This window comes from Pollicipes pollicipes, unplaced genomic scaffold (genome assembly GCF_011947565.3).
Source record: "Pollicipes pollicipes isolate AB1234 unplaced genomic scaffold, Ppol_2.1 Scaffold_6052;HRSCAF=7182_pilon_pilon_pilon, whole genome shotgun sequence".
Classification (NCBI taxonomy): domain Eukaryota; kingdom Metazoa; phylum Arthropoda; class Thecostraca; order Pollicipedomorpha; family Pollicipedidae; genus Pollicipes; species Pollicipes pollicipes.
Genome location: NW_023596805.1, coordinates 6967940 through 6991088, shown reverse-complemented (window position 1 = coordinate 6991088; position 23149 = coordinate 6967940). Strand labels below are relative to the sequence as shown.

The window sequence follows — 23149 nt, the reverse complement described above, 5'->3', positions numbered from 1 at the left end:
GTTGCGGCACGTGGTGAGACGAGGTGGCCGGGAACACACGCTGACGGGTCACCAGGCTGGCATGCACGTGGCGACGAGTCATCAGACGGGAGATACGTGGGGACGAGTCATCAGACGGGAGACACGTGATAACGATTCATCAGACGGGAGACACGCGGGAACGAGTAATCAGACGGGAGACACGCGGAACATGCGGGGACGAGTTATCAGACGGGAGACACGTGATGACGAGTCATCAGACGGGAGACACGTGATGACGAGTCATCAGACGGGAGACACGGGATGACGAGTCATCAGACGGGAGACACGGGATGACGAGTCATCAGACGGGAGACACGTGGGGACGAGTCATCAGACGGGAGACACGTGGGGACGAGTCATCAGACGGGAGACACGTGGGGACGAGTCATCAGACGGGAGACACGTGGGGACGAGTCATCAGACGGGAGACACGTGATGACAAGTCATCATACGGGGAGGCACATGGGAACGAGCAGTCAGACGGAAAGGCACGTGGTGACGAGTTTTCAGACGGGATAGGTATGTCGGGGCTGTTGTACGTGAATAATACGGCATGTCGTCTCCTTTGAAAAGGTACTGGCTCCAGCGCCTTGGCACATCATTCGTATCGCCACTGTCACTCATGCACTAGCTTTTCCTGAAGGTTATGTCCCCCTCAAGGTTATGTCCCGGCTGATTGGAGAATGTGGATATGGCTGTTTAACGTTCCATCCGTTTTCGGCTCTTCGTAATGCATCTATTGCATTGGTCGCCAAACACGGTTACACAGCCCAAGCACACAACTCAAGCAGATATACGCGTATTCTCTCTCACACACACATGATTCCAGACCACAAAGACGCACACCACACACTCATACAAGTGCGCATTCGCGTCTTTTCTGCACGCACCATTCACGGTGAATACGTGTTAAGTGTGCTCGAGGTGGGAGGTCGCAGCGGCACTCGTTCCAAAACTTCTACTAAAAAAAAACCTGACCGGACACGGTTCGGTGTCCGTGAGAGGCGGACTCAGTCATCCCTGGTAATTCGGCTCGGGCTCTGCTTACTTTAGCAGAAGCTATCGACAGCGTGTAAGCAACCGCTGCGTCGTCTGCTTGATCTGCTAAGGTCGCGGCGCCGGCGAAGTCCGGGCGCGCGCCTCTCCACTTCATGCTGGCTCGGAACTCCTCGTACGTCACTCTCGTCACTCACACACTCACACACTCACACTCACTCACGTCACTCACACACTGTCACTCACTCACTCACGTCACTAACACACTCTTACACTCACACTCACGTCACTCACACACTCTCACTCACTCACTCACGTCACTAACACACTCTCACACTCACACTCACTCACGTCACTCACACACTCGTCAAGACGCAGGTCTGGCTATTCTTTGCGTCAGGACTGAAGCAGGCAGAAGGTGCCTGCTGTACAATGCTGTTGCTGTACAATTCGCCGACCACATAATTGCGTGACATGCATGTAGATGCTTCTGAGCCTGCAGGGAGCAAACGTCCAGATCCGAGCAAATAAGAGCACGAGAAGAGTTAAAAAACACCCCGAAAGCTCACTTCAGGACCTGAAAAGCCAACTGTCGTCTTGGACATGTATTTTCTTTGCAGCGACACACATGATATCATTTCCAATATTGGACTGTTTATTTTGTGAATAGAAAACAATGGCATCACATTTGTGTCAACGGAAGTCGCTTCGAGGACCACGAGAGCTGCGAGAGCAGGACAGTTACGACAGGCTACGTCGATGTAAGCTACCGTCCCTGTTCGATGCAGTCAAACAGTTTGGAATGACAACGATCGACAGCAAATCCAGTTTAGCAACGGCATGCCGCTTATAAGTGATTTATGATAGTTGTGATGCGTCCGCTGGTGTGCACATTTGCTACCATTGACGACATATATCCGTTACGACGAACTCTCGTGGCTGCAGCTGATGTTTGCTTCTGTTTTGGACTTCCCTGCGCTGCGATACCTCACAAAAGAAATGCAACTTTTAATTACGAGGTCTGCACATAAACTTACGGCACTTATCAAGGCATTAAGACATCTAGGTTTGTCATCGCAGCAGACGAAGGGATGCTCCCGTCTCCGGGCTGACTTTAGCCGGGTGGTGTGGGGAGAGAAAGCTGACTTCGAACTGGTCTCGCGTACCGGCATTATGTGAAGTTCTCTTTCCACTTTTATGGGAATGCCAACGCCGTGGTAGATGGTATATGGATCTCTCGAGTAGGAAAGTTGTTCTAACTGTGTTGAAGGCAGTTCATGCCGGTTTCGTCCTGTAAGGACTGGTCAGCGCCCGGTCGCGGCCAGGAAATAATCGGATACCACGAGTCGCTCTGAGGAAGTACGCTTCTTCTCAACGTCGACGTTTGCGCGAACCGATACGCTGGTTGTGGGAATCAGACTCGCTCAGACGTGAATAAACGCTGCTTGTTTCTCGATAGTCATCGGTTCCAAGTGTCGCAACTGAACACTGCCTCATGGCGTATCAAGCGGAGGACTGACGCATGTGAGACAGCGTCCACGTACTCCAAACGTGGCAAATGAGCCTCATGAGCCGGGAGATGGGGGCGTGGCGGGCCGTCTTCCACATCATCATCGCACCGCATCGCTTGACGTCGCGTCTCTCTAACACACGGAGATGCGTGTTTGATTTCATCGATATATGTTGTGACAGCGCGGGCCGGGACCAGCCCGCCATACGCCATCGGAATTCCTAATAGCCAAGTGGTGGGGACCGGGACAGGTGTCTTGCCCTCGCCCTTGACGCTTGCCTCCGGTCTGCAGACGGCGGCGGGCGCCGGTACGTGGTGACGTCACGCCGGCCACGTGACCCCTGACCCCCGGTGGCCCGGCTTGATACTCCCGCGCAGGTGAGGACTTAGACTTGGCTTAATTTTACTTAATTAACTTAAAAAATGACCGTGAGGCGATAAACACCACATGAGGTGCTCCTTACCTTCGTCTGTTGACAAGGTCCAATCGCGGAAAATACGGTGGGACGCACTTAGATTATGCGTGCAGTCGAGAACATCAGTGAAATCGAACCGATGGAATTCGAATAGAACACCATCATTGTCGTCCCAAGACGACATATTGGCGCACACACCATTGCGTGCGTTGTCCTCCACGAGCAAGGGTCCGGGTAGACAGTTTTCCGGACGAAGACCGCTTTCCTCCACTGGTAGCTGGTCCGCTTCACGACGGCTTTCCTTATCGCTCGCACACACTGTGACTGGCCGCGGCGATAGGGCCAAGATAGCTCTCTGGGCTTTCGTCATGGCGGCCCCAAGAAATGTGGACGGAAGCATTTGCGGGCGTGGTAACTTGTAAACACATGAGGTTAACAACCGTCACGCCGCGTTGGAAGTATACAATCAGGTGACGTCAGCGGACATATCGAGGCGTTCCTCGCCGGCGTGTAGCCTGAAGGCCTGAATGTCAGGCGTTTCAGTCGCAGGTCACATCTTACGCCCGTCATGCTTTTGACGAGTGCCTTTGACGATCTCGCCAGTCGAGGCGTGCGATCTTCTCGCCAGGCCCACGGCACGCTACCAAGACAACTTCGGGTCTTGTGATAAGCTGCCGTCATTCCGGCACCGGCATAGGTCCGGTTTCAGCTCCCAAGCCCGGTACTCCGCACTTTTGTATGACGCTGTCGGGGACCTCGGTCAGCTAGTCTGTCGTATGACACCGTCACAGACACCGGCCAGCTAGTCTGTCGTATGACACCGTCACACACCGGCCAGCTAGTCTGCCGTATGACACCGTCACAGACCCCGGTCAGCTAGCTTGTCGTATGACACCGTCACAGACACCGGTCAGCTAGTCTGCCGTATGACACCGTCACAGACCCCGGTCAGCTAGTCTGTCGTATGACACCGTCACAGACACCGGTCAGCTAGTCTGTCGTATGACACCGTCACAGACCCCGGTCAGCTAGCCTGTCTTATGACACCGTCACAGACCCCGATCAGCTATTCTGTCGTATGACACCGTCACAGACCCCGGTCAGCTAGTCTGTCGTATGACACCGTCACAGACACCGGTCAGCTAGTCTGTCGTATGATACCGTCACAGACACCGGCCAGCTAGTCTGTCGTATGACACCGTCACAGACACCGGTCAGCTAGCTTGTCGTATGACACCGTCACAGACCGGGGTCAGCTAGCCTGTCTTATGACACCGTCACAGACCCCGATCAGCTAGTCTGTCGTATGACACCGTCACAGACCCCGGTCAGCTAGTCTGTCGTATGACACCGCCACAGACACCGGCCAGCTAGTCTGTCGTATGACACCGTCACAGACCCCGATCAGCTAGCTTGTCGTATGACACCGTCACAGACCCCGATCGGCTAGCCTGTCTTATGACACCGTCACAGACCCCGATCAGCTAGCTTGTCGTATGACGCCGTCACAGAGCCCAATTAGCTAGCCTGTCTTATGACACCGTCGCAGAGCCCGATCAGCTAGCTTGTCGTATGACGCCGTCACAGAGCCCGATCAGCTAGCTTGTCGTATGACACCGTCACAGAGCCCGATCAGCTAGCTTGTCGTATGACACCGTCACAGGGCCCGATCAGCTAACTTGTCGTATGACACCGTCACAGAGCCCGATCAGCTAGCCTGTCGTATGGCACCGTCACAGACCCCGGTCAGCTAGCCTGTCGCATGACACCGCCGCAGACCCCCGTGAGTCCGACACTCCTCCTCCTCCCCTCTGCCGGCGTCACCGCCGCTGTGGGGGTGACTGTGGCCAGACCGGTGTTGGTTTGATGTCAGCGTCTGCCGTTAGCTTCACGCCGTCCCGGAGGGTGTGTGTGTGTGTGTATGTGTGTTTGACCTTGACCTGCAGACGACGCAGCCGGAAGGCGCGAACGGGACGGCGCGATTAACGCTGATACGGAGCTGGCGCTGCGGTGGTCGCTGGCGGGACCGGACCGGAAGTTTGGTGGGGCGTTGGAAGGGGCGTTGGTGGGACCTGGCTCGCATTGAGTGGTCATTGGAGCTGGTTGGGCGTCGAGCAAACGCGGTCATTGGCGGAGTGGAGTTAAGACTGTAAATGTTTATTCGGTGATGTTTGCCTGGTATGTAACGTTGAAAACAGCAAAAGGGTGGGCTTGTGTGTATGTATAACGGTTTTTCTCTGAAGCTGGTATATTTTTAGAGCCGAATGGGTGCAGGGTGACGTGATGTCTTATGCAAGGAGACTTGATGCAGTGTCCCTTGCAGACTTGATGCAGTGTCCCTTGCGTCTTGTGATTGACCGCAAGTTTGTCTGTTGATGGCTTGTTTCCTCTGTCGGGCGGGGCGGCAAGGAGCTGTGTATGACCCCCTTATTTTCCTGAAGCCCGTCCTCGTATGCCTTACTGACGCTGACGGCTCCGTCAGTGCGCCCCAAGTTGTGAAATCGTGTTGTCTGGTTTTTAATAGTGCGTCGATGGTTAGGATTCGCCTTAAATCGTTGGGTTCGTGGTCAATTTACCATTTCCGCTGGAAAATAGCCCATGGCTTCATCATGCGCTGCTTTCAGTGCGCACAAATATCCGGTACACTTTTTAACGACATGAGATACTTTGATCACAGTGATCGTTTAAGTTTGCTTATTTGTATGCTTGTTATCCATCGTTTGCGCGGGGGCATAGTATTGAGGGGGCAGGAGAGCCAGCTGGCAGCTGTAATTTCCTTGCAGATAAAAACCCAGATTACGGGACTTTTCCTGTCACATTTTGTGCTATTTCCTGATGCAGGAAGGCATTGTATGAGTTATGTTCCCTGGTGCTGGAATAGTATCTGATTTAGTATCTGAAGTGAGCTTTGCAGTAGCGCAAACGCTGGATCCATTATACTCCGCGGTATAACTGGTCATACCGCTCACGCTCATAGGTCATAACTGTTCGTAGCAACTTGTCCGCGCGAAAAATTCTTGATAAGCTTCCCATGTATTTATTTTTCAGACACTTCCACGCTATTTGTTGAGTTTCAGATCACTCACTCGAGTCATAGAGTTGGCCATGGACAGGTGACATTCGTGACACTTTGACACGAATAATTCCCTTCGCAATGATGCAATGTTGTCCACACAAAATTTGGTCCACCAGCTGTTCAATTTCTGACGCGTTTTACTTTTTTAACTCTGTCTCACAATGAACGCTTGCAAGAAAGCAACCAGTATTGAGGCGAGGGCGCGGGTTGCCGGCTTCCACTGGGGCTGCTCTTGACGGAGTTTGTCAGATCTGACTTGTCGGTATGTAACCGCTGTGACTTGTCGGTATGTAACCGCTGTGACTTGTCGGTATGTGACCGCTGTGACTTGTCGGTATGTAACCGTTGTGACTTGTCGGTGTGTAACCGTTGTGACTTGTCGGTATGTAACCGCTGTGACTTGTCGGTATGTAACCGCTGTGACTTGTCGGTGTGTAACCGCTATGACTTGTCGGTATGTAACCGCTGTGACTTGTCGGTATGTTACAGATGTGACTTGTCGGTGTGTAACCGCTGTGACTTGTCGGTATGTGACGGATGTGACTTGTCGGTATGTAACCGCTGTCGATATGTGACAGATGTGACTTGTTGGCATGTAATCGCTGTGACTTGACGGTATGTGACCGCTGTGACTTGTCGGTATGTAACCGCTGTGACTGATCGGTATGTGACCGCTGTAACTTTTTGGTATGTAACCGCTGTGACTTGTCGCTATGTAACCGCTGTGACTTGTCGGTGTGTGACAGATGTGACTTTGGGTAGGTGACAAATTTGACGTCATGTGACAAATGTGACTTGACGGCATGTGACTTGCGCAAGCATGGCGGTATGTGACAGATGTAATTTTGGTACCTTACCCCACCCCCCGTCTTAATTACAGTAATGGCCCTAGCGCTTGAAAAGCTGATAAAACCTTCCATTCTAAGTTATTAGCTCCGTCAGAAAGCTGACATAAGCGACCTGGCCTTATCTGCTGCTACCCTCGCTACGTGCCGTCGGTCAAGGCACTGCTACTGTCAGTCAGGACACTGCTACCATCGGCCAGAACACTGCTACCGTCGGTCAGGACAATGCTGCCGTCGTCCAGGACACTGCTGTCGTCGATCAGCACACTGCTGCCGTCGGCCAGGACACTGCTGCCGTCGATCAGCACACTGCTGCCGTCGGCCAGGACACTGCTGCCGTCGATCAGCACACTGGTACCGTCGGTCAGGACACTGCTACCGTCAGTCAGAACACTGCTACCATCAGTTGTTTAGTGTGTGGGCCGGGTGGCCCGGAGTTTGCACCTCCACCGGCGGGCTGGTGCGGACTCGCGGGGCCATGGTCTTGCACACCCCGCGCGGACGCGGCGGCGGGGGCGGCGGCGGCACGCGGTGGGCGGCAGACAATGCTTCCCGGCGCGCCGGCTCGTGACCGGCCGCTGCCCGTGCAGCGGGACCTATGGCGTCATCACACGGTGCAGCGGGGCCTATGACGTCATCACACGGTGCAGTGGGACCTGTGACGTCATCGCACGGTGCAGCGGGGCCTATGACGTCATCACACGGTGCAGTGGGACCTGTGACGTCATCGCACGGTGCAGCGGGGTCTATGACGTCATCGCACGGTGCAGTGGGACCTGTGACGTCATCACACGGTGCATTGGGACCTGTGACGTCATCGCGCGGTGCTGCGGAACCCGTGACGTCAACACACACTGCGGCGGAACCGGCATGGTTACCACGTGGTACAGAATAGGGTCATTACGTTATCACGTGACACAGTGACACTCATGGTATTCCATACAGTGAAAGGGATATTCGACAGCACGTGATGTGACAAGGATGTCGGCGCGCCCTTAAGCCCAAATAACAACAAAAACGCGGTGTGACAAGCCGCGACGCCCAGCCTAGTGGGCGCGGGAACATCATACCGGCGGGAGAGGGGTGAACTGCTTTGAGGTCAATATGCCAGTGGATCGCCTGAGTTCTTGCGCCGAGCTTTCATGTAAGTATCGGTCTTGTGAGAGTGGCAGGTAAATACCGCAAGGCCGTGTCCGCGTTGAAATCATATGAGACGAAACCGCTTACCGGGGTGCCGGTATTGACGTGGCTAGGCTGCGCGTCTGGGAAACCAGAGGTCCGGGGTTCGATTCCACGTGGTGTCGGCCCCTTCTGTCGGAGTGAGAAGCAGGCGTCGCGGTATAGCCTCAGCAGCTGAGTGCGTCGTTAAGTCCTGACAAGCGAAACCGCTTATCGCCTGTTTGAACTATCTGCGATCACTTAAGATGCCTCCGTTGGTATCTCACCCTGACCGCCACGGTCGCGTTGAACTGGTGCCTTGCTTTTGACGCGGCCCAATCGGACCCCTGTCCGTTGTCTGTGAACGTCCAGTGGCATCGCCGCTCATGTACACAGGTGGGATTGATACATGCCGGGCGTATCACCGGCGACACCATTTTTAGTTGATAGATGATGGATATTGTGACGGTGTCATATGGTGACGGTGTCATACGACAGTAAAGTGACGGTGTCATACGACAGGCCGGTTGACCAGACCTGTGCGATTCCTGTGAAAACTTTCGAGAAGGCTTTGTTTCTAGCGACTTTCCCGCGCCACCTGTTGTCGACGCTCCCCACCTGCGCTCGCATCAGCAGGCTTAGCAATCGTGCCGTCCTTTGAAAAAAGCCTGCGGCGCCGCATGCAGGCGTTAGCGTTGATTGTGACGTAGAGTGCGATGGGTCGCTGCCAAACGTTGGAAACGGACCGAAATCCGCGGAGATCTTGGGTATATTCACAGCGACCTAGGTGGCTAAGATTTATACCGTCGACGTCATTCATGGCGTCATGCCCCATAGATTGTGCGCATTTTGGTGTTCGCGGCGACCCGGACGGCAGATTCTAAGTGACGTCACGTAGAATATTTGCCCGACGTGTGGAATCAAGATTGCTTCCTCGAAGTTACACCTACAAGCACAACTGATTTAATTAAAAAAAACAGCCCACTTGCGCGCACGGGGCCTATCTCGGCTGATAGGAAAATGTTTTATTAGTTCCAAACAGCATAATCTGCAGTTTCCAGTGTTAGGAGCACGCAGAGCATGTGCGAACGTAAATGCTGGTATCTCGCATGTCCAGTCACTGTCACGAAAGTTACGAAGATGTAAACAGAAAACGCGTCGCGCTGCGAACACGACCGGCAAAGATTCTACGTGTCGTCACGAATAATGCGACATTCTTTGCACGCTGCGAATACGCCCTTTGTCGCCACATACAATCCCAGCTTATCCCGATCCCATGGCTCTACACTGTTGTCGCAGGTCCCCCGACAGGACCTGTGTGACGCATTTATCCGTGTGTTGCAGTCCGGACTAGTGACGTCACCATGCTTCGAGCGCACGTGCTTAGCGCGTCCAACCTCCCCAACGCCGAGAGCGTGGGGAAGAGTGACCCCTATGTCACGACAGTGTTCCAAGGTGAGTGGCGGCAGTGGCGCCGGTGTCGATCATGCGCTGGTTGTGTCAGGTGTTAAGGTAGTTTTGGTGTCAGGGTAGTTTTGGTGTCAGGTGTCAGGGTAGTTTCAATGCCAGGTTTCAGGTAGTTTCGGTGTCGGGTGTCAGGGTAGTTTCAGTGTCAGGTTTCAGGGTAGTTTCAGTGTCAGGTTTCAGGGTGGCTTTTGTGTCAGGTGTCGGGGTAGTTTCGGTGTCAGGTGTCGAGGTAGTTCCGGTGTCAGATGTCAGGGTAGTTTCGGTGTCAAGTGCAGGGATATTTTTTGGTTCAGGTGCCAGGGTAGTTTCGTCGTCAGGATGGTTTCGGTGTCGCGTGTCAGGGTAGTTTCGACGCCGGCAGAACGGCTGGAGTGTGTGAGGGTGGGACAGCAAGATTGGCCGCCGTAATATTGCCAGTGTTCGTGTGAAGTTGGTGTAAAATAACCTCTTTCCCGCGTGATTTACGTTCATGTTCACGTTAGAAAATGCTGTGAGCGTCTTCAAACAGGCAAACTCCAACTCCCTCTTAACAGTCTCGTAAGGTCCTGCTTTTCGGCAGATCCGGATTTGAAAGGAATGCATTTGTGCCGTCAAGCGTCAAGACCTTTGCTTTTCGCCGCTTTCACTCCAGTGGAATCCAAGTGAAGAGATATCCTTCTTCCAACCCCTGTTGCGCGAATGAAAGTCGCTCGCGCTAGGATTAGATTAATCTGGGTCCGTGAGCTTATTGTGTATAACTGTTGGTTACTGCGTGAGTCATCTCGTGATGACCTGGCCTCTTTTCCTGCCTGGTCAGCTAGGTCGGTTCAGGCCGTGACAGATTACGGCGTTGGTTTGCTGACGTTGCCCGATTCGGGACACGTGAAGATTGGAGACACCCTGACTGCGAAACACGGCGTGCCCCGATGTAATGGCTTTGCACGGCTGCCATTGCCGGGGCCCCCCAGTCTGAAACCGCTCCCGGCCCTGCCCCCCCCCCCTCCGGTCCTTGACGGCCCCCGACCTTGCCCCCCTCCCGGTCCTCGACCGCTCCTGGCCCTGCCCCCCGGTCCCTGACGGCCCCTGGCCCTCCCCCTGTCACTGACTGCCCCTAACCCTCCCTACGGGTCGCTAACCGCCCCTGGCCTTGCCCCCCGCGGTCCTTAACCGCCCCTGGCCATGCCCCCGGTCATTGACCGCCCCTGGCCCTCCCCCGGTCACTGACCGCCCCTGGCCCTGCCCCCATCCCGCGCCCGCCGCGCAGGACGGCTGCCACGGTCTGGCCAGCTGACGACGTGGCCGGAATGCGACGGCAACACAATAGCCCGGCGCTCTCGCTGGGGCGAGCTGTGTTTTGATTCTGGGGCCATGGCTGTGCTGGCGGGGGGGTGGGGGCTTTGCACTGCACTGGCGGGCGCTAGTCTGCCGAGCTGTATGTGAATGCAGGGGTGGAGCATGGGGCGAAGCAACGGGCCGCAGTTGCCCTTTCGCGAAGCATCTACGCTAGCAGCGTGAGGGATTCATTTGCTGCAGTGGTCGAGAGTTTAGGGTTTATGGCTAAACCCTCCAGAGATGTCAAGGGCTTAGCTTGTTCGAGCATTCTTCGTGCAGCATTGGTCGAGGCATGCCACCGACATGGCAGACAGATTGAAAGTTTCAGCGCAACCGAGATCAATCGTCGTCGATGGCATTGACTGTAACCATGCTACCAACACGAACAACACTTCAACAGAGTGTCACGCTTAGGTGGCGTCGTTCCTAGTGTTTTGTTGTTGTTAATACGTCACCGGCGCCGGGCCAAATGGAGCACGGAGTGGGGCTCGAGAAGAGTGGTGTCATAGTCGCCAGAGGCGAGGACCGATCTTTCGCACGAGGAAGGCATGCCAACGCACCATGAGCTCGTTTTTCGAGTAAAGATCGCTGCCGATAGCTCTTTTTCGATCAGGGATCATTACTGATGCTCTCTTTCGATGCATATCACTGCTGATAGATCTTTTTCGGCCATTGATCATAGCTGATTGCTCTTTTCGGTCAAATATTATTACTTACAGCTGTTTTTGACCATATATCTTTACTGATAGTTTTTTGTTCGGGAATCATTACTGAGAGCTCTTTTCGATCAGAGATAATTACTGGTGGCTCTTGTGTTGTTCAGAGATCATGATTGAAAGCTCTTTCGATCAGATATCATTACTGATCGCTCTTTTTCGATCAGAGATTCTGATGTCTCCTTTCAGAGATAATCGCTGGAAGCTCTTTTTGCTCAAAGATCACTGTTAATAGCTGTGGAGCCCTCCGACCTACCTTGGACGCAGTTTGTAGGCCCTGATGAAGTCGATGCAGGCTGAAGATCCCGACATCAGACAGTATCCGAACTCAAACGTCTGTCCGTGTCGAATCCTCAGACCTGCATCGGAACTTCATGGGAGCGCCCGTACATGCACTGACGTGATGCATTTTGTGCATGGTGCATGGCGTTAAATGTACTTTGTACATGTGCGCAGTACATTGCGTAGTCATTTTGCAGCCCCCGAAATGACTGGTTTCCCAGAGCGCGCCACACGCTTGATCCCGTTCGACGTCGCGTTCCTCCCAGGACATATCCATGGACATGTCACTGACCTCCGACCCCCTTCCGCGCGTCAGGCGTCAAGCGGAAGACGACGGTGAAGAAGGGCGAGCTGAACCCGGAGTGGAACGAGAAGCTGGAATGGGAGCTCACCGGCAAGGCGCCGTCGGCCGAGGAGAAGCTGGAGATGCTGGTGAAGGACTACGACCATATCGGCCGCAACAGGTGCGACTGCTGCTGCCGCGGGGGTGGGGCTGGAAGGTCACGTCGGCTGTGACGGACGTTTCCAAGGTGGTAGGCGCGAGTTCGGGTTGCGTGATGTTTGTGCGTTGGTAATGTCGATGATATTGCCGTAGGTACGCGGTTACCAGAAATCATTCTGATCGAAAATTCAAGTCATTTTGATATAATGCTAGTATAAATGTTTAAATATTAGTTGAAACAATACGTTCACCAGTATTCCCCAGCATAACGAGGGCTGACGATCGCTATTCGCCGCGTACTTCTAGTAACAACATCGGCGTTGAGCGCCCAGCTGGCGTCCCCTTGGTGAGTCGTCCACGGCGATCGCGGCACACCGACCGGCAGCAGACGGCGTGGCCTGGCCGCAGATTTTCATTTTCATCATTTTCAACCCGACAGGCCCACAGGGCTGCGGTTGCTATGGCCTAGCAGTGTTTGCAAGTGCGAATTGTGAACAAAGTTGTTGTGCTTGTCAATAGGCTATCTACGCCTCTGGCTTTTCACCATTGCGTTATAGTATGTTACATTCCGTTTTAACTGCATTCAGTTTCATTACATTGACCACGGACAACCGCTTGTGTCAGTGTGCTCTGTCAGCATCCGTTTACTCCCACGGATACCTGACCGCTTGCCATTTCTCTGACTATTACATGACCTCTCACAATTATCTAGCCTCTTACCATTACATGACATCCCACCATTCCTGGTCCTGTACGGCGGCGTGAATCCTCAACACGACCTGTCGACCTCTGACCTGACCTGTCGACCTCTGACCTGACCTGTCCACCTCTGGCCTGACATGGCGACCTCTGACCCGACCTGTCGAGTTCTGACCTGACCTCACGGTCTTTGACCTGACCTGTCTACTTTTGACCTGATCTGTCGACCCCTGACGTGACCTGCCGCTCGCCTGACCCGCCGCCGCGGCTCGGCCGGCAGACTGCTGGGCAAGACTACGATCCTGCTGCGCAACCTCATGAGCGGCCAAGGCCCGCAGGACCTGGAGCTGCAGCTGGTGGATCACGACCAGCGCCCCACTACGGGCATGCTGCGCGTGCGCATGGAGTACACGCCGCCCAAGGTGGCGGCGCCGGCGGCTGGCCCAGCCGCCGGCGCAGCCGGCAGCAAGTCGGGGACCAACGTGGCTGGTGGCACGAGAGGTGAGGGGTGGGAGGGGGAGGGGGTGAGTAAGGTGGGAGGGTGTGGGGTTGAGAGGTGAGGGTGGAGGGTGAGGTGGTGAGGTGGAAGGTACGGGATGGGAGGAATTCGCGGGGATGGTGCGGGAATGTGATGCGATACAATATGAGGGGTTTGAGACAGACCGGGGAGGGATGGTCGAGATACTAGGAGATAAACTCGAGGTGAAAATGGAACGGGGACACGCAGAAGGTGCGAGCAACGCCAACAGCGCCAGCTGGGGGGGTGGGTTCGGCCGCTGGAGGAATATGTAGAAAAGTCGTTTTATGGAGCGCGGAGAAGGGGAAGGCAAGGAAGCGCTTGGACTCGTGGGGAAGATACAGAAGATGATGGGAGGTAGCGACGCGAGGCTACGTATGCTAAAATATTTGTTTACAGCCAGAAGGGAACCTAGAGGCTGATGAAAAGAGTCAGTTCAGGACAGCAGCCAGGCGACGAACCATTGTCAAGGGGACTACTGGCGGGAGTCATGCTGAAGGCGAAACTAAAGCCACTCTGCACTCCAGGGGGAGGGCGCCCTGGCCAGCGATCACGCCTATGGCAGGGATGGCTATGTGACGAGAGGGAGGGCACCACGGCAAAAGATCACGCCTATGGCTGGGATGGCTATGTGACGAGAGGGAGGGCACCATGGCAAAAGATCACGCCTTATGGCTGGTGTGGCCGTGTGACGAGAGGAAGGGCGTCTTGACGAGTGAGAACGCGTATGGCTGGGATGGCTGTGTGACGAGGGGGAACGTGTGTGACGTCTGTGACGCGGCCCGTTTCTGGCCCGTCCGCCAGTCACCGGCGTTGCCTTGGGACCTGCGGGTGTCACAATAAACATGACGGTGAAACAGCCACCCTCCGGAACCGGGCTGTGGATACTGCAAACACGGGCGCGGCCTGTGTGGCGGCGGCCACCACCGCCCCTGGAGTTCCGATGCCGCTCAAAGCTTTTTGCCGTGTGTCAACTCTATTCTTCGCCGTGTTTGCCGTGCGCCAACGTATTTGCTGTGTACTTGAACTCCGTAGATGTACTGGAGAAGGATTGCTGCTGGTAAATTCCGGTTTCCGGTCGTGACATTCGGCGTGGGAGAATCCAGTGCTAGAATCTTGAAAGGGTTGGAGTCTAGAATCGGGTGTTGAACATAACAGCTTCTTCGAGGGAGCCTACGGATGAGTATGCGTGCATACGTGCCAAAGCATGCGTGTCCGTATGCTTTGTCCTCAGTTAAAGCGTCTTGAAACTAGCAACGCGCCGCGATCAGGTTTACTTTTTGAGTCCCCAGTCCAGGCCGTAGAAGACCTGGCCGGTAGTCACACTCATAAAGATGGGCTGTAGCATGTAAGTAATTCGCCACACAAGCCCCGTTTTTGTTGCCTACATGGAGTTTGTGTTGCCTTTATGGATGATTATGCGAAATTTGCAATCATTGACAAAACAAAACATGAAAATAAATGTCCCGAAACTACAAGCGCACAGAAAGCGATCACCGACTCTGTCTCCACTTGTTGGCGACTTTGGTAACTTGTGACTCGGCTCGGCAGCGGTGGGGAGTTATGAGGCGATCCAGACGACATCCAGCGGTGACATTGTCATGGGCCAAGGCGCCGAGTACAGCGCCGCGTTGGAACACCTCGGGGCGGGGCCCAGGTACCGGGACCTGCTTCCCAACAAGGAAACCAAGTTCCAGGTATGGTGCGCGCGCGAACGCGAACGCGAGCGCGCGCACGAACGCGAAGGCGAACGCGAACGCGCACGCTAGTGCGAAGGCTCGACTCAGCGTGGCGGCTGTTTGAAGCAGTTGGGCTGTAGTGAGCTAAGATATGCATGTCAGATTAGTGTCTTTCTGGGGCATGTATGACGTTTGAGATACAAGTATATAAAAGCTGGAGTCTCTGGCTGGAAGGCCGAAATATGCGTACCTGTACCGGAATTTAATGTAATCCATTGTGTACTAAAATGCGCATGTATACTGGGATATTGGGATATACATGTTGTACTGGAATATAAACTTGCCAGTCGTGTCCGCCGCAAGGAAGCGTGTGAACATGTAGCTTCACAAGTGAAACCAACATGAAACGTTTGGTGATGTGGTCATGTTTGTCTGATGTTCCTTGCAGCCATTAAAGATGTAGCCCGCTGCTCATGTTTGGTTTACGTGTTATGTGGTGCGAGAATCGCGTCCGTGGTGGCCATTTTGTGACCACGAATGGCCTTGTCCCGAGGACCGTGTGTGAAGCCGACTGTTCAGCCCCCCTCCCCCCTCCCCTCGACAGGTGCGTGTGAAGGTGGTGGAGGGGCGCGGTCTGATCGGCTCCGACCTGAACCCCACCTGCCGCGTATCGCTGGGAAACGACGGCAAATCGACGCGCGTCCAGAAGGCCACCTGCAACCCCTGGTACGACGAGATCTTCTTCTTCTACATGAAGAAGTTGCCGTCGGAGGTGTGGGACACGCCGGTGGAGTTCAGGGTGAGCGCTGGTGATGTGGGAGGTCAAGAGGAGCATGGTCGTACGGCGCGTGCTCGTGGGCCCGATGGCCCACGGGCACGCTTTAGCAGCGTCCTCTGTGGGGCGGGTGGGCACTGTTAAGACTCCGCATAGTGCTGTGCATTGTTTGGTCCGAGCCTTATGTGCTGAGTCCGCTGGTTATTGATGTGTTTTTAATAGCGGCTGCATTTTAATGATAAATGGCTCGTCATGTGTAAGTGCCACGTCGGGAGCGGATCGTTTGGAATGATGCCTGTGTTTACCTGTGAGGATTAGTGTCGTGTTTCCTTGCGCGGCCCTGGTCTCAGATGTAGCAGGTCACTGCCGGACTCCAGCCGGATGTTGGTATCGTGCTTGTCGGGCTGCTGTTGATTCTTCAGATTGCTGACCTTTAACGGCGTAATGATTGCTGGCCTTTAACGGCGTAATCTGCGCGGTCAGGACGGTTTCCGTGTGTGCAGGATCTGTTTGTTTAATGTCAGAGGTCACGCTTAGCTAGGTCAGATCACGCTAGACGTTGCTCGAGACCCAGCCGAGGCTGACGGGGTGAGCCGGAAAAATATGTTGAAATGGTGTTTTTTTTTTAGCGTTGGTCATGAATTGCCTGTGAGTGATGGGGGCTGGCTGCCCCTGGCTGGTTGGGCCCTATATGTTCAGCCAGTTTTTGTCATGGCAGGATGGTTTGATGCCCATTGCCTCGCCGAAGTCTAGCAGAAGTGTATAATTTAATCCCCCCAAAGAGGTAGCTTGGTGCTTTGATTTCCTGACGCATGAAACTCATAGGGTCATAACTGTTATAACACATCGCAATTCATCAATGCATTTAGTTATTGGGCCCAGAGGGTCTACTTGTCGAAGGCCACTGTGGTGCTTACAGACTGACACTGTCACGCAAATGTTTGGAATGGAAGTATTTTCAGCCCAGTTCGCCGCCAAAATAATGCTGAGGGTTTTGGTCAACGTTTCGTTTTGCGCCGTCCCGAGTGGTTGACGCTAACGTACCGATAATGTACGCAACCCGCGGGATAGCATCAGCCACGCAGCAGGACACCATGCAGGGTTGAAGGGAGAGGTGGTCAGCTTCGATGGACTGCTACTGTACGACATCTAATTTTCACGGGCCTGCGCCATCATCACCATCACGCCAGGTCTGAAGTGATTTCGCTGCTCGCGACGGTTTCCGAGCGTGCTGCCTCGGACTGACCACAGGGCTGACCCATACGGGTGCCGTCTCTTGGTCGGCCGGCGACTGGGTGACCGGGGGACGGGGCAACCGCGTTACCAGATCGCTGCGTCACCGGTTCACCGCTAACCGGGGTACCAGGTGACCGTCGAGCGGTGACCAAGTGGTTAGGTGACCAGGTGAGCAGTAACAAGGCGACCAGGTGAGCGGCGACTAGGTGACCAGGTGACCAGGCGACCTGGTGACTAGGTGACCGGAAATAAGGTGTCCAGGTGACCAGGTGGCCGGGTGGCCGGGTGGCCGGGTGTCCAGGTGTCCAGGTGACCGGCTGACCGGCTGACCGGGTGACCGTGCTCCCCGCCAGGTGTGCAACTCTCGTATGCTGCGCTCCAAGGTGGTGCTGGGCGTGTTCAAGCTGGACCTGGGCACCGTGTATGACCAGCCGCTGCACGCCTTCGTCAACAAGTGGCTGGCGCTCACCGCACTCGACGAGGATGCCGGCGGAGTCATGGGTGAGTTGCTGGCGGAGCCAAGGGGAGTCATCGGAGGAGGCACGATAGGTCACCGGCGGAGTCCTGGATAGTCGCCAACGGAGTCATGTGATGTTTCCGATGGAGTCATGTTCAGCCACCGATCGAGCCCTGTTGAGTCGCCGATGGAGTCTGGTGGAGTCACAGATGGAGGCACGGGTGACTCAGCGATTATGTCAGGGGCAAGTCTCCGTGGGAGTCCTGTTTCGAGAGCTAATAAAGGAGTTGCTGAAGAGTCGCCGAGAGTCACGAACAACGTTCTGATGGAGTCATGTATGACGTGTGCCTTGGGTCGTTCGTGAGCGTCTGACGGAGTAATGAGTGTGTTGCTGATGAAGTCATGAGATGACCGCTAGCCAAGCTGACTTTGTTTTGATCAGGCGCTGAAGGAGCGAGGAGGATGGTCTGATGTGTAGAGCGACATGTGGACAGGCTGGGCCGGCGGTTCTGTGTGTGTCATAACGCAATAGCGAATCGGCTGAGGGGAATAGTTGAAGGCGACGAAACCTGGAGTGGTGGGTCGCTAACGAAATCATGGCACGTGATTAATTTGACGATGAGTATGAAATGCAGTCTGGGCTGAGTGTGTAGTGTTGTAGTTTGGTTCAGTCCAATGCAAATTCCTCACAGACAGCCGCTGCACAAGGGCCTGCCACTCTTTGCGTGGAGACCCGACTTGAAGGCGTAGCTTCCTCACATCGGACACGATTTCCCGGGCACGAATAGTCACTTCGGACACCGTGAACGGACACTTCGGACGCGATTGCCCGGACACCAACGGTCACTTCGGACACCGTGAACGGACACTTCGGACACAATTGCCCGGACACCAACGGTCACTTCGGACACCGTGAACGGGCATTTCGGACACGATTGCTCGGACACCAACGGTCCAAGACTGTTGAGACACAAGGACCAGCCTGAGTGGCCGCCTCATAATGTCCCAGACTAAGGCGTGGCTGCCGGCACAACCCCGTCAGAGGGCCGTGTGTGAGGGCATCTTCCGTAGCCGGGAGGAATCCGACAACAGTTTGGACAATAGACTCCCATGCCGAGCCGTGTGGGTGCACGAGTTTTGATCTGAAGGCGGCCGTGCGGGCGCACGAGTTTTGATCTGAAGGCGACTCATTGACTTGGGCGGTCGCAGATGGAGCACGGTGGGCGGTGGCGACCACTCCTGGCTGAGCTTTCACGTCCGTGCCATTCACCTGACCTTGGTGTGGGGGGGGGGATCGCGCGGGGTCAGACCATGCATTTTCGGAACAGACACGCTGGGACGTGGTAGCCACATGGACCAGTCTCATGAAATAAGGTGCCAATCTGCGCTCTGTGGTCGTAATCCACGGACTTTTTAGATGTGCATCGAGCTGCCTCACAGCCCGAAAACAACTTGTTCTTACCAACACGTCCTAATAAGCAATTAAGTCAGGTTGGAAACGCGAGCCGAATCGGCTTGTTCCCTCTTTATAAGTTTGTGGGGCACAATTGAGAAGTGGGTAAGTTCGTAGTTCCGCTTCATCAGACCAGACTAGACCAGACCAGCACGTGATAGCACAGCACAGCACAGCACAGCACAGCACAGCACAGCACAGCACAGCCCACCCAGCACAGCACAGCACAGCACAGCACAGCACAGCACAGCGCAGCGCAGCGCAGCGCAGTGCAGTGCAGTGCAGTGCAGTGCAGTGCAGTGCAGTGCAGTGTTGTGCAGTGCAGTGCAGTGCAGTGCAGTGCAGTGCAGTGCAGGGCAGGGCAGGGCAGTGCAGGGCAGGGCAGGGCAGGGCAGGGCAGGGCAGGGCAGGGCAGGGCAGGGCAGCTCTCTTCGAGCTTCTCCACGTGTCTGACCATCTGAAGTTCAAAATCGCTGCGGATTGTGAAGATCGGTGGGACGCGAGGGCTCCCACCGCTGCTGACATTGTCACCCGACCAAGCCGGGCTTTGTCAAGGAGCATGGGCTAGTGGGGCTTTACGACGCACTCGGCTGCTGAGGCTATATGGCGTCGCCTGCTTCCCACCCTGTCAGGAAGGGTGGACACTGCGGAGAGTTAAACCGCGTATCTCAGCGTTCCCAGACGCGTAGTGGTTAGTATATGTCAATTAGCAGAACCACGTGAAGCGTCACTATTCCCGACGCCTCGCTCGACCATCGCCAGGCTACCTGAAAGTCAGCATCGCCATCATGGGACCGAACGATGAGTGTCCGAACCTGAAGCCTCCGGGGAACGCCGAGCAGGAGGACGTGGAGCAGAACCTGCTGTTCCCGGCCGGTCTGAGGCTGGCGCCGGCCGGCTTCCACCTGAGCGTCTACCAAGCGGAGGACCTGCCGCGGAGTGAGTCACGAGCCGGCCAGAGGCGTCGCCAGCAGGACGAGGAGGGGGAGGGGTAGGGGCGCAGACAAGAAGATTAAGGAGGGGTGTATGCGTGTCAAGCATCATAAACGTGAGAACGCTGAGGACATTCGTCCAGAACGCGGAGCGCGCGGACTTTTTAATCGCACCCATTGCGCATTGTCTAGTGGATGCTATTAGTGCACTGTGTCACTGTGTGTACTACCTTCGACGTGCTTCTTCCCCGTAGTCGAAGTGTGTACTAGTTCTGATCTCAGGTGGTATGTCGAGTTGACACTGGTGCGGCCGCTAGAATGGAAATGTCTGCCAACTACATGGGTTTTAAAAAACAAGGTCGTTTATATCAGCGGGCTGCCTTTTCTGTCGTGTTATTATTTCTCCTCTGGCGGGAAATTGGTGTTGTCTTTCTAAGCTAGCTCCGGGTTTCAATGGCGACTGTTGGTCGAAAGTGTCGTGCCCGTGTATATTTCGTTCAGAAATGGTGCCATTTCCGCCTGCTCACCCCCGGCCTTTTGCTACAGTGGACACCGGAGCGCTGAGTACGGTCAAGAAAGTGCTGGGTTTTGGTAGCGTATCCAGCAAGCAGCTGGTCGATCCCTACTTCGTCTTCTGCTTCGCCGGGAAGGAAGTGCAGACGCCGGTGAGACACGGGGAGTGGGCTTCTTGCCGATGACATCAGACGTATCATCTCCATCTGATATATCTATCGCCTCCGCCTCAGGCCTGAGACGTCGCTATCAAATACATGTGTTGGTTGCTCGTGCAAGGAGGGCACAAAACGACGTCATTGACGCCACAAGAAACTGCCACGGTGCCAGCCAAGTTGCCAAGCAACGGTTATGAGTCGGCATGCTTTTCGCGCAGCTTGTATTCCGATGTAACTGTTCCCGGCTTGAGCGTGCGCGGCGTCACTATACCGCGCATGTGCCGTGGTGATAGCAGTGGATGACTACCTGGCAATTTTAAAGTCCCTGATCTCCATTGTCGCGGTCATTAGTATCTCAGGACAGATGGATGCGCTGAGTGGCGTACCTGTGCGCTGAGATTTTCATTTTGTCCCTTACGAGCGAGAACAAGTTTTTTTTTAGGATTCACGCTTGTGCGTTTATTCCAGGCTGTCTGTTGCCTTTTTGAGGACGGTTTGTCAAAATCAGTATAAACTAGTTCCTTAGCTCACCGCATGTTACACTAGCTATGCCGGCCTACCTGCCAGTTCGGAAGGACCCATGCACGCTGCTATCGGCGTCAGAGCAGAGACCCTATCCATGTCGGGCCATTTCCCAGTCAGTCTCAGAAGGACAGCGGGTCCTCGGCTGGTTTGTGCGGTCCCTCAGACGTTGCGCCGTGAGGTTTCGCCTGACGTCGGCCGTGTCGACTGCTACGGCTCGTCTTCGATGCGCAAAACATCTGCCAGGAGTGATGTCAAACCTGGGGTGTATGACGCTGGGACCAGGGTGGCAGTGCCGCCGGTTGCAGTGCTGCAATTGCCGTGTTGCAGGTCGTGTACAGCACGGACCATCCGGACTTCAAGCAGCGCCTGCACCTGGGCTTCCAGTTCCCTGCCTTCGCCAACAAGCTGAAGCTCTTGTTGAAGGACTGGTGAGACTTTCTGAACTGGAGGCTGAGCGCGCTTCCCAACCGGGAGTCGTCTGGCGCGGTGTCTCCGCCAGGGCCTGGGTGTCGGGAGGCGACCCCTGCGGGCTCTAGTGGTCGGAAATCAGCCTGTGACGTATGTGACCTTCGCCAAGGTCCGGGTGTGGGACAGTGACCCCTGCGGCCTCTTCAGCGGTCGGAGGTCGGCCAGTGACCTCTGTGACCTTCACCGGGGACCGAGTGTCAAACAGTGACTCCCGCGGCCTCCCCAGAGGTCGAGGTTAGCTCGTAATCTCTGTGACCTCCACCAATGACCGGGTATCGGACACTGACCTCTGCGGCCTCTTCAACGGTCGTAGGTCAGCCAGTGACCTCTGTGACCTCCACCAAGGGCCGGGTTTCGAGCAGGAACTTCAGCGGTCGTGGGTTAGCCAGTGACCTCTGTGACCTCCGTCAGGGACCGGGTGTCGGACAGTGACCTGATCGGCACGACGTTCATCCCGCTGCCGTCGATCAGCGTGGCCGGCGAGGACGGCTTCCTGCCCACGTTCGGCCCCTGCTTCGTCAACTTCTACGGCAGCACGCGCGAGTTCAGCATCTTCGGCAAGGACGACCAGGAGACGCTCGACGAGGGTGAGAAGGCGGCAGGGACGGGACCGGGGACCACGCACCAGGGACGAAGGACCAGGGACCGGAGCCGGGGCCGGGACCGGGACCGGGACCGGGACCGGGACCGGGACCGGGGACCGGAACTGGAACCGGGACCGGAACCAGGACCGGGGACCAGGGACCGGGATCGGGAGCCGGGACCGGGGATCGGCTGGAGGACATTGGGCTTGGCCCTTGACAGGAGTGGGAGAGGTAAGGGGGGGGGGGCTGAGAAGGGATCTGAGCATGCGCTGGAGCACTGTGCCGTTTGACAAGCGTCAGGTCTCAAGTCGCCCCCCCCCCCCGCCACATACCACTGGTGTGAGTTTGGCATAGCCGATTGGTTGTTTCCGTGCGCTCACTGTCTGAGTGAATACTTGACAACCGTGAAGAGGATCGCCATGGTACAGAAGTTCGGATTTGGTAATGAACTGTAACGCACTTCACCTTGCATTTGGAGTTACCATGTCGAACAATGCGGCTTGCTATCATACTGGGTGAGGGAATTCGTGTGTCTCGCCCGTGCTCGTGTCCACAGCTCGTGCACATTTACCATAGATGTTGACCGTAGTGTCTCATAGATCTTGCACCGTAGTGCCCCACAAATCGTGTACCATAGTGTCCCACACATCCTGTACCATAGTGTCTCATAGATCCTGTGTCATAGTGTACCATAGGTCTCGTACCATTAGGGTCCCCTAGTTCATGTATCCTAGTGTCCCACAGATCCCGTACCATAGTGACCCATAGATCCTGTGCCGAAGTGTCTCAAAAATCCTGTACCATAGTGTCCCATAGATTCTCTATCAAAGTGCACCATTAGGGTCCATTAGGTCCTGTGCCATAGTGTCCCACAGATCCTGCACCGTCGTTCCCCAAAGATCCTGTACCACAG

General features: G+C 55.3%; 1 protein-coding gene across 1 annotated transcript in view; it reads left to right on the top strand.

The window, feature by feature from the left end:
* LOC119104740 (dysferlin) overlaps positions 1–23149 on the top strand; it is a 77907-nt gene that overhangs the window by 20359 nt on the left and 34399 nt on the right. Inside the window, exons 2-12 of the mRNA XM_037228459.1 lie at positions 2820–2905; positions 9367–9477; positions 12115–12262; positions 13220–13380; positions 15008–15153; positions 15740–15934; positions 17500–17647; positions 19819–19995; positions 20535–20653; positions 21512–21612; positions 22064–22239. Of these exons, the coding sequence (XP_037084354.1) occupies positions 9387–9477; positions 12115–12262; positions 13220–13380; positions 15008–15153; positions 15740–15934; positions 17500–17647; positions 19819–19995; positions 20535–20653; positions 21512–21612; positions 22064–22239 (1462 nt within the window). The 5' untranslated portion in view covers positions 2820–2905; positions 9367–9386. The remainder of the gene's footprint in view (positions 1–2819; positions 2906–9366; positions 9478–12114; positions 12263–13219; positions 13381–15007; positions 15154–15739; positions 15935–17499; positions 17648–19818; positions 19996–20534; positions 20654–21511; positions 21613–22063; positions 22240–23149) is intronic.